Genomic DNA, 11,750 nt, shown 5'->3' on the forward strand with positions numbered 1-11,750 from the left:
AGTATAAAACCATCGTTCTTCCTGCTGTATAATACTGGCTCAGGCTAGACTCATCTCACACTTCCGGCTGGTAATTTACTCTGATACTAACTGTGACGCCCCGACTTCCCAGGGGGTCATTCATCCTAGGACTATTCCCGTCTCTTAATCTCTTGGATTTAGCTACCGTCCAAAATTCTTAAGCCGGGTTAAGAGTTTTAGCCCTATTATATTTTATATATAGGAATACCTGGAGTCTCACAGAAATTCAAAAAATTTAAAAATTTATTACTATTGCATCAATATCTTAATAATAATAGCCAAAAAAAATTATTATTTGATTTGTAAATGTTACAAATTTTTTGATTTTAAAACAGATTGCTTTCGAATGTCATAACACTTTTTTACGCTCGATTTTAATTTTGAAACTTCAATAATGATTTTCGAGACCGAGAGCTACGATGAATGAGAGTTTTTTTTTTAACGAGCGACGCTGTAATAAACTCTTGGAAGAGAGAGAAAAAATTATTTTGTGCATCCCAATTATTGAGTTTAATTATCGCATACACAAACTCAGAAAATAAATAAATAAATTAATAAAATTATTATGCATTAGTACTACATCCCCAGCTCTCCTACACCAATTTATTAGACATTGCAATAATATATTTCATTCATGGTCTAAAACTGAGTCGGTTCATGATACGTACGGATACATCAGGTGCAGGTAAACAATTTTCACGTGAGGAGAAAGAATCGAGCGCCGATGCGCAAGAGCGCGTTTAAGTTTGCGAACGACGTGGCAGTACATATTGGCTCTTTCTTAAACCCAACCAATAGAATCACGGCACGTGCACAGTAAGCGTGTTCTGTGTTCGTAAGGGAAACAGCGGATGTGCACCGAAACACCAGAAGCGCCGAGGCTGGGGCGGGAGATTTTTGGCGGGGACACGATTCAACGGACGCACGTGATCCGTTGTATGGTATTGGTGTGGGCCCACCCCACTCATGCAAATGCAATAGATAAGGTGAACTTGTTGGATGAACTGGGTCCACCACGTCATCCGTGGACCATTATAAATTGTGAGCCAGTTTTTTCTGTACCAGTATAACTTTTTTTTTTTTGGTAAAAATGTACGGCACGTATTTGTTCTATGGACCATTTTAAGTAGATTATTTAATTTCTTAATTTCTTAAGTAGATTATTTAATCATCTTTTATATTTTTAAATTTTTTTTTATCTATCAGCATTAGATTGATGGGAGAGCAAATGGGAGGATTCCAAGATGCATGGTAGACCAGGTCCAGGGGTTTTCTTTTTTTTCTTTTTTTTTTTTTTTGTTGATTCCAAAATTTGTTCTTTTGGAGGATTGCAATGTGCCTAGAATGTCTGTGCTCAATTTGTCTATTTTTAAGCAGATGCTGCTGTTCTTTTTACCTCTTACAATGAACCAAATATTGTTTTCTAATACTCAAATCCATTCATTAACAACATTGTGTTTGCACAATTCTCTTTGTTTTTATTATTTTCGACACCCTTGATTTGATTTTGTTTACCTGATATGTTTTAATGTGGTTAACTTATTACGAATACATGTAAAATTATCAATGCAGAATTTTTTTTTCCTTTTTTTAGATTGTTGAATCACGAGTATTATATAAGAAAATCTTAGCTTCTATTTCAAATAGATGTACATCTTACATTCCTCTTATTTAGGAATGCAAATGGGATGGATTCGATAGCGGGAGGGTCCCTCACCTCCTACTTTCTTTTTGTAACACTCCAATAGTCCCACATCGAATGGAATACTAATTTCAATCAGTTTATATGAGACCTATATCCTAGTAATAATAACTGGGAATACTGATTCCGATCAGTTTATATGAGGCCTACACGCTAGTAATAATAACCGAGATTAAGCATTTTGAGATAGTTGTTTGGGCCCAACAAGTTATTGTTGCTAGCGGGTCGGGTCGTTGCACTTTTCTTGGTGGGTCAAAGCGGATTCAGTGTGGATTAATTTTTATCCTTTTTTTTTTGGCCTCTGCGTATTGGTTTTTGACAGATCGAAAGAACGAAGGGTTTTTCTGTCTCTAGCTCTATTTTTTTCGCAAATCAAAAATGTTATCAAAAAATAATGTCTTTACTTTGGTGGGATACATAAAACCAAGTCTCAAAAATAGAAGCCTCTTTTTCTGGGACTCTTTGTAGTAGTAAAATCTTACAAAATAAGGTATAATTTAGTGAAAAGATTGGTAATATTTTTTTTTTCAAACACTTATTTGGTTTCTTGAAATAGTATGAAAAACTGTATTTCACAAAAAGACTTTTCCATAAAAAAAAATTCTGTTCCATAGTTTTGTTTTTTTGGATTAAAAATTCGAGAAACGAAAATACTACTTTTCTATAAAATCTAATTTTTTTAGAAAAAAAAACTTATTTTTTTGGAAACTAAATAAATGAAAAATATTTTTTTAACCATAAAATTGTTTTCTCAGTGGTTTCGCACTTTCTCACTTTAGTACCCTATAGTTTAAAGTGTATCACTTTTGTACCCTATGATTTTATTTTTCTCTTTTTGTTATCCCCTTCACTAATTTTTTTTCGTTAAATTAGTGACAAAGTTAAAACTAAAAAAATACTAAAGTGAATATTCGATGAACTATAGGTGGGGTATCAGAAATTTTTGTATATGATTTAACAAAAAGTTAACAGAGGGATTGATAGAAAAAATAAAATAAAATAAAACCACAGGGTACTAAATTGATACACTTTAAACCACAGGTAACTAAAGTGAGAAAATGCAAAACCACAGGGGTGGTATTTAAAGTTTACCATCTCATCTCATAAGATAAGAGGACTTAGGGGTGCCCGGTTCTTCCGAAAAGCATGAAAAATTATTTTCCAGAAAAAAGAAAAGAGTATTTCATCTATTGTTTCACAATTTTCGTTTTCCAGATAAAAAATTCAAAAAATGAAAATACTAGTTTTACATGAAATCTGAAAAAAAAAAAAAAGCTTTTTCTCAAAAACTACATACTTTTCTTAAGAACTACATGAAAGAAAAATACCTTTCCAGGAAACCATTTTTTGAAATATGTTTTGAAAAACCAAACACCCCCTTAGAAAAAGGAAATACCAACATAAATCAAAATAAAAAAAAGGGAAAATTTTGATGACATTGATTAATTATTTCAAACAATGAATGTTACATAATGAGAAACTTGGCCATTTAATTTGCAAATTACAACAGTTTCTTTGATCTGAAACCCTCTTTTTTTAGTTACCTCTTTGAGCTTTCACAAACTTTAACACCACACTATTTATGAACTGCACTCTTATTATCTCAGTACACTGCTTCTCCTGCTGTTTCCGAGTGATCTTCTTTAGATGAACTTACTTATCCAGGGGTGCAGATCAACTGCAACTTGCTACAACAAAAAGAGATTTCTCTGTTCCAGGGCATGGATCGCCTCCGAACATCGAGGATGTTACAGAGATTGAACAGCTGAATTTGCCTACACAAGCCTAGCAAAATGATAGCAATAGAGTAACTAAAAGTTCAAACCTTTCACTTACATGGAAAAAAAGAGAAGATCCAACTTAAATTTAAGCAGTCGCGAATTCATTCTCTAATAAAGAGATGATAATGTCTTATTATCGATAACACGAAGATCTTAATAATTACCTTCTCGACGACAGATTTTGATGAATTTGAGTGGCAACTTCCTACGCCGTGACCTTCGCAATCCCCAAAAGAGTTTCCATAGCTCGCAAACTCAATAGCCTCTATTCTTTTACCTTCTTGGCAATGAAGATGAACACTTGGTTGCTTACTCTTTGAGAATACTGATGGTGTACTAGTCTCACTCACTCGACTACAAACTCGCGTAACCGACATTGTATTCACCGTGATTTCAACAGGGTCGCCGCCTATTTCCTCAAAGAGGATCAAAAGGTTTTGTTTATCCTTCAAAAATGACCGCGGAACATGGTACCTTGTAAAAATTCATTTGAAACATACTCATCAGATGAGAGAAACAAAGTAACACAAATGCGATATACCGTAAACGGCATTAGTGCAAAGTATGTGCTTTTGAGGATTCGTATATATGTGTAAATATTCAAATGATATATAACTTCTACATTACAGAGATTGAGAAGGTTGTCCATTGGATGCTTTGAAGGAGACCCAGTATCTTCCAATGCTTTCTCCATTGATCCACACTTCGCCTTTTCCCATACTAGAAAGGTTTAGCGCGACAGGATCGTCGCCATGCGGAGCGTCGAATGTGGTCTGAATAAACCAAGAGTTAGAATCAACTACTGGCTTATGATATACGTATTAAGCAATAATCAAAGAATGATTTCGTAATTGTAATTTGATACCTTGTACCACATAAGGGGTTTATTAGTAGAGTTCTTAATCGATCGCCACTCCGCATTCTCTGATCCTTTGTCAGAGTAAATTTGTTCCTTCTCTCCGACTAATCCTACCTGCAATTATCTTTTTAGATCGAATTCGTGTTCTCATGATGCGTAAAATTTGCTAATCTTTAGCATAAATGTAACTGAACAAATAGTACTTGGTATGCCCATTGATGATTATTAAGATTCTGAGATGCAGCTGCTCTCTGTCGAATGCTTACCGACCGGAGACCCGCGAATCTTCTTTCGAGATAAGCCCCTGAATCCTTTAACAATTGATTGAACACTTATCAAGTCCAAACTTAAATTGTCCATCATCATATTCTTGAAAACATTTACAAAAGGATACAACTATTTTTTTTATTGTTAGTTAGGAATATTTGTTCTATTGAGTGAAGATCTTTTATCATGATTAACCGAAGAATTTGTTTCTTGTTCATTGGCACTTTTTTTGTATAAGTATTTACAGAAAAATAGTAAGAGCAGAAGGTGTTATTCGTACCGGCGAACCAACCATGACACTCAGCAATGAGATGTTGTTCTGTCCTTGGACTAGAGGAATGGGTGTGTCAAGAACAATGAGTGGTGGTCCATGATGACTCCCATGCACACTCCCTAATCAAATTATGAAGCATAACTGATACTAAATTGAAAGTTTGAATTTTGAATTGATACTCTGGAGCATAACTAAGTTATACAAAAAAAGAGTAATGCTAAAAAAGAGTATTTAACATAATCTAGAATATTATTAATGAGTTAGTTTTATACATATGACAAATATTCATGTCACCTATTACATATCAAATTTGAAAAAGTAGAATCAATTCACTATATTTTCTTATATAGAAAAGCTACCATATGCGTAAAACTAAATTGCTGGTCAACTACCACATGCATAAAGCTGATTTATCAATAATATTTTAGGAAAATACATTCAGGGTACACGTGTCATTACTCGAATTCTTCTTTTATATATGCAAAATAGAAAACCACATACATTATATTTGAATATAAGAAATTAGGAACTAATGGAAGTTACTCACCTACAAATTCATTGTTGACGAAAGCATGCAAGACGTGCGCCCTCGACTCAACCTGAAGCAACTCTTGACCGGAAAATGGCGTATGATTGTAGCTGCATTCAGGTAATTATCGCAGACCAAAATGAGTACAAAATAAGAGCCACTGCGTATTCGATATGCAATTTTAACAGACACTACGAAAAACCTGAGAGCGAATATACGAAAATAAAAAGTAATAAGTCTTGAATCTACCTAACAGAGTACCAGAGATAATCTGTTGCATCTTTTGTTGTGGACATTTGTTCAAGGAGTTGATTAGTAGTAAATTCCGCATTTCTGATGCTCGCGATTTCTTCGCTGAATACTTTCCATCTCTCTGCATTTTTCAGATGATCCACTATCTTTGCTGATCTTGTACCATTTTGAGCAGTCACCTGAAAAGAAGATAACATATATAATAATTGACAATATTTCATCTGAAAACAGGATAAAAGAAGATGTGGATTTTAATCCAAAGGATGAAGAAGTCTCTCTAATTAAACATGGAACCAACCTTTGCAGTATTGAAGGTCTCATTTCTGCAGTTTAATAGCACACTGATCGATTTGGCGGGCAATTCGAAAGTCGTATTGCGAAATTTGATTGCTGCAATTTGATGCTTGTTGAAATTTACCAGGAAGGCAATGCACTTTCCCGAATTCGTTTGAAAAATATGTGCCTGACGAAAATTATGTATCAAATCACTAGTACTTCACATAGAAAATTTTAGTTAATATGTTAACAATAGTTGTACTAATAACCTCTTGGAATTGGCTAAATGATTGGTTAGTATATGTTCCCCAAAGTAATGGCTCAGAAGATAGCTTTATTGCAGCATGTAATTTTCCGAGATGAGCCCATGTAGGTTGCCATATAAGACCTGAATGAAAAAAACAAAAATAAAAACAATCAAATAAGATAATAATCTGTTAAGAATTACATAGATTTTTTTCTTTCAAGTAAAAATATACCGTATTCATCAAGAGGAGCATGATCATAGTAGCCTGTTGTGACGAAGGAAGAGGCGGATCTCCCAAAATTCGTTCCTCCATGGTACTGCATTACAATCATATTGTCAGATTCTTATATATGTTAATCGAAACATTTTGCATATTGGTTCAATAATGTTAAATTTTACAATGTAAAATTCATATTCAAGTTGAAAGAATGAGAACGAAGCATACCATGTAGTAGTTCACAAAACTTCCGTTCTTTTTCGCTATAAAGAGTGCAGTAGCAAATGCAATATCTTCTGCTGATCTGAACTTCGCCTCCTTACCATAAACTAGATATCTGCATGAAATAATTTTTAGTTACTATTCCTTTTATTGTAGCATTTGTGAATTAAAATAGCTGGTAATTAAAATCTAATGTTCTTGTTCTTACATCGACATCTGTAACATGTCAGTCACTTATGCAGCTGCAGAAATACCATAAATAATGCTTACAATGCAACTACTTAATTGCAAAACTAAGTAAACAACGATTTTAATTCGATCAAAATATATATTGTAACGTACATATATGTTATAGTTTCGAGGAGTAATGGAAATTAAACTAGCTTAAATTTGTAAACTGTACAAAAAATAATATGACATACTTAGTTGTCCAGTTCTCCGTCCATAATGATGGCTTATTTGGCGAATTTGGCCCTACAAATGTTTCTCCACATATCAATCCATTGCAGGAATTAATCTGTTAGTAAAATTTTATAGTTAACAAACATCTAGTATAGGTTTTTTTTTGAAAAAAAAGATACTAAAGATACAAACAACTGGGTCGGGAGCGTCGTTTTGTTTGCACATCATCCAGGGAACGCCGGTTTGAAGGGCGACGGCCATCGATGCTGCCCAACGAACGTAAGGCGGCCCGCGTTGATGGAACGCAGGCTCGACCATTTGGTACTCGTTTTCGATCTGCGAATTAATTGCTTACATTTATATTAATTCGGTAAAAAAGAAAAACATGAACTTCGATTTACCTGAGAAATGATGATGGGGCCTCCTTGAGGGTAATACAACTCCTCCGACTTCATCATGTCGACAATTTTCGTTACGAATCTTTCCATGTGCCACTGCACATTAATCGGCCGACGTTTTGCGAACAAGAACAACAAATTTAAGAAATGCTGGACAAATTCGACTTGTAAATTTAGCAAAACAAAGAGAACAGCTAAAACTTCTTCTTGTTTGTGTAAATTGATGTCGACTATCACGACCACAGTGAGATTTAAGATCACATTTACCTTAAATGGTTCATTATCGCACCGAAACGTAATGCCCGGAACATCGTGCAACCAAAATGGGAATCCTCTGCGTTAAGAATTCGCCAATGCGAATATCAGATAACAAAATTATGATATGACATAAGAATTCGCGATTTATACCCGTATTTCCACTCCGATTCGACGAAAGGGCCGATTCTCAAGCTAACATAAAGGCCCTGAGCATGAACTTCTTTGATGAATCTCACAAGATCATATCTCCCTTCAAAGTTATACTAATCATCAAATTTAATAATAATGATATTTCAGTGACAAAACCATAATGACACTTTCATATAACTGTGCTTAGTAAATAAATTCTAAATGGAAAAGAATGTACCTGTCCTATGATGGGTTCATGAACATTCCAGAACACATATGTTTGTATCACATCTAAGCCACCTTCCTTGGCTTTGGTTATGAGAGATGGCCACATCTGTCATGTCAAGTAACTGCATCAATACTTCAAAAAATAACTCACACTAACCGACCGTTTCTACAGTAAGTGGTATAGGATTTGGTGGTCGGTATCCGAGGTCTCAAGCTCGAATTCTAGTGGATTCATATTTTCAGCTAAGTTTATTTCTAAATGAAATAAACGAAGCAGGTAGCGTGCTATCTATCTCTCTCTCCAAAAAAAAAAAAAAAAAAAAAAAAAAAAACTCACACTACCATTTCTTTCTTTCTTTCAAGCAACAAGAATTTAAACTGAAGCTTAATTAAGATTACTTATTCTATGAAAAGTGTTAGTAGATGAGTTAAATTGATCTTTTTACCCCTCTTATATTATTGAATAAAATATTTTTTTGAAAGGATATTTCTGTCTAATAGACTTTTGGAGGAAAATATTAGTAAGGATAAAAATATTATTTCACTTATCTGCTGTTAAAAAATAGACAGTACTTTAACGGTAACAAACCAAAGAAATAAATATAAATATCAATGTATTTTTACACAGATAAAAATAAAAAAGTTGAACTTTATTAGGATATATTTGCTATTCGATATGTTTACAAAGAGAGCTGTATGCAACTAATTTTTATTTTAATGTGAGAACATTAAATTCGCTATTTTTAAAAGTGCGATGCACGGATCTTAAAGCAAGACGAAATGATGGATTATATGGTCTTTTATCTTGGAGATTGTCTCAAATAAATAAATAAAACTTCAAATGATGGATTATATGGTTTTTGAAGTTTTCCCTAAATAGGAAAAACTTCAAAAACCCCCCCTGTGGTTTCGTGCATTCTCACTTTGCTACCCTGTGGTTTGAAATGTATCAATTTACCCCCCTGTGGTTTCATTTTTATTTTTTCGGAAGCTTTTTCGTTAATATTTCGTTAAATTATATACAAAAAACTTCAGATAACCATCTATATTTATCGAATAGTCACTTTAGTATCCTTTAATTTTAACTTTGTCACTGATTTTAAAAAAAAATAATAATAAAATTGATAACAAAAAGATAAAAACGAAACCACAGGGGGGCAAATTGATACGTTTTAAACCACAGGGTAGCAAAGTGAGAATGCACGAAACCACGGGGGGTTTTTTGAAGTTTTCCCAAAATAAAATATTAGCTCACAACATGAACCTATCCAAGTCCATTTGTGGAACCCGGTCCAACTCCTAAACCGGGCATTGAACCGAGCCGAAGCGAGCCGAGCCGGACCGGACCGGCCTATATATCTTATGCGCCGGCCCAACCCTAATCTCGTTGACTTTTTACGAAGAGGACAAAGCATTCGCAACAAACTCTTTTCTCTTTTTATTAGGAAAATTTAGTTCCCACCCACTTATACCAAATTAAAAATAAAAGTAAAATTAAAAAAATAAAAATAAATAAATAAATAAATAAATGTTCCTCTATGTTCTTTATTTTATTTGAGTCATAAAAGATCGAAGATCAAACCATTAAATATTGAAGGAAAAAAGCCAAAAATAAATCAAAATTCTATATACATACATATATATATATATATATATATATATATATATATATAGTCTAAATATTTTTACTTGATCAAACACTTTAATTCCGATTTTCTCGTATATTATACTTTAGACCCTCTTCATATGTCAAATAATTTGCTTAGTTTAGTTTATTTTAAACATGATAAAAAATTCTTTTATAATAAAAAATAAAATTTTCTTTAACAATAGAAATTAAATGATAGTGCATTTGAAAATTTATATATAGAGAATAAAAATTATTCAAATGAAAAATACATAAACCGAATCGCAAAAATCGTTTCAAAATTCAAATGAAAAGTACAGAAACCGAATTGCGATATCGATATACTACAATGGCTAACACATAAAATATTTTTCCAAGATTATAGACCCACAAATGTTTCAACAAACCAAGAAAATAAAAACACACACCAAAAGTAACGCCCACCTATATATCACACACACACACAAAATTAAATGAGCAATAATAATAATAATTTAGAGTTTGATTTTTTCGAAAAAGTGTGAAACTTTTTTTTTTTTTTTTGCATAAAAGTACTCGTTTTTATGAAAAAAAATTTCAACTTTTTGCCTGTTTGGTTAAAAAAAAATTAGCTTTTTTAGAAATTTCTTTCTAGATTTTATAGAAAACTAGCCTTTTTAATTTTCTTTTTAAAATAATCCGAAAAACGAAAATACTAATTTCTATAAAATCTAAAAAAAACTTTTAGAAAAACTAATTTCTTTGAAACTAAACAGACAAAATAACTAGAAAAATAAGTTTTTCATTAATTTTTTTTACCTTTTTTAATATTTTTCTTAAGAACCAAACAGACGAATTATACTTACAGAAGGAGTGCTGCGCGGGTAATGAATAGAGCCGGAGAAGAGCATCCTCCTCTCCCCCTCTATTATCAAAGCCCTTCCGTCGTACTCAACCTCTTCTCTCTCGCGACCGCCGCCACCTCTGCTGACGCTTGCGTCAGCAGCAACCGCCGCCCACGACACCCACACCACCGTGACTGCCGCGATCGTCGCCGTCGCCGTCGTCGCCGCCCTCGACCCCATCTCCCTCCTCCCACACCACCACCACCACCACCACTTCCTCCTCCTATGCACTACAATTTTATGTTACTGTACAAACCTCATGGACTGAGAAACATATGTGCAATATATATATATAAATGTTTGCGTAAATATAAGCAAGTGTAGGTGCCTCCCCGAAATTATGGCTCGTATTCTTGTGGAGGAGTAAATGATACGTTTGTGCGTATCTTCAAGTTTTTCGTTTGTTTCCTCCCTCTTTTACGTTTTTATTTTAAAAAAATTGTCTATAAATACTCCTATATTTTACTACATTTTTTTTATAACTTTTAAAAATTTACAATTCATTCTTTTAGAATTTAGAAATACTTTTAGGGAATTACGGCTTTAATTGAGGATGAACTGATCAAATTATTCTTATTTGTTCTGTCAAAAAAAATTATTTTTAATATATTTTTATTATTTTAAAAATATTTTAATATAAATTATAAGAAATGAACATAATAACAGAAGAACGCTGATTGAGAATGACTAAATGCTCCAACTTAAAAATTAATATTTATAGAAGAATTTTCAGAATAGGTCCCTGTACTATAACAATATTGCAACATGCTTTCTTTTTTTTTTAAAATTGTACAATATTAGGCCTCGTTCGTTATCAAGTTAAAAGCGTAGGATTTGACTGTTAGTTATTTAGAATCTTTCATCCAAAATATTTATTTCGCAATAAAAAATAAAAATTTGGAAACAAATTCATTTTTGCTTTTAAATTTATTTTTAAAAATTGGCATCTATTACTTTGCCAGATGCATTATAAGCTAACAAATTATGATAAAAAATATTTAAAAAATTAAATTATATATAATTAGTGTTTGAAAAAATAGAAATTCAGATGTGTTGAGAAGTGTGTTGAGAAGCATTAGCTCAAATTGGATTTAATTAAAAATCCATCACTTGTATATAATATGATGGATTTTTTTTTTTCAATAATTAGATTAAGCTTTTTGATATCTAATATTAA

The 11,750-nt window shown here is 32.7% G+C and overlaps 1 protein-coding gene across 2 annotated transcripts; it reads right to left on the reverse strand.

Moving 5' to 3' along the window:
• Positions 3,189-10,778, reverse strand: LOC109708773 (beta-galactosidase 7-like). Of its 2 annotated transcripts, none has more exons than XM_020230604.1 (19): positions 10,535-10,778; positions 8,073-8,168; positions 7,856-7,968; positions 7,715-7,781; positions 7,451-7,543; positions 7,242-7,385; positions 7,070-7,164; positions 6,654-6,762; positions 6,441-6,525; positions 6,231-6,349; positions 5,984-6,148; positions 5,683-5,864; positions 5,452-5,543; positions 4,911-5,023; positions 4,630-4,674; positions 4,370-4,477; positions 4,132-4,277; positions 3,669-3,978; positions 3,189-3,508 (listed from the first exon to the last, which is right to left on the reverse strand). In XM_020230604.1, the coding sequence occupies exons 1-19, from the start codon at positions 10,751-10,753 to the stop codon at positions 3,398-3,400; spliced, it is 2,412 nt and encodes an 803-aa protein (XP_020086193.1). In that variant the 5' UTR covers positions 10,754-10,778; the 3' UTR covers positions 3,189-3,397. The 2 variants fall into 2 exon arrangements, with proteins under 2 accessions (XP_020086193.1, XP_020086187.1); XM_020230598.1 differs by having other exon boundaries at positions 4,567-4,674.

Source organism: Ananas comosus, linkage group 1, assembly GCF_001540865.1.
Source record: "Ananas comosus cultivar F153 linkage group 1, ASM154086v1, whole genome shotgun sequence".
In the NCBI taxonomy this organism is placed as follows: Eukaryota; Viridiplantae; Streptophyta; class Magnoliopsida; order Poales; family Bromeliaceae; genus Ananas; species Ananas comosus.

Bases quoted from the DNA above. Each gene is read 5' to 3' on its own strand.
- LOC109708773 (XM_020230598.1), bottom strand. From the start codon at position 10,753: ATGGGGTCGAGGGCGGCGACGACGGCGACGGCGACGATCGCGGCAGTC. The intron at 7,165-7,241 runs GTTTGTATCTTT...TTTTACTAACAG, and splicing joins ACGACGCTCCCGACCCAGTT to ATTAATTCCTGCAATGGATT. The intron at 6,763-7,069 runs GTATGTCATATT...TATTTCATGCAG, and splicing joins ACGGAGAACTGGACAACTAA to ATATCTAGTTTATGGTAAGG.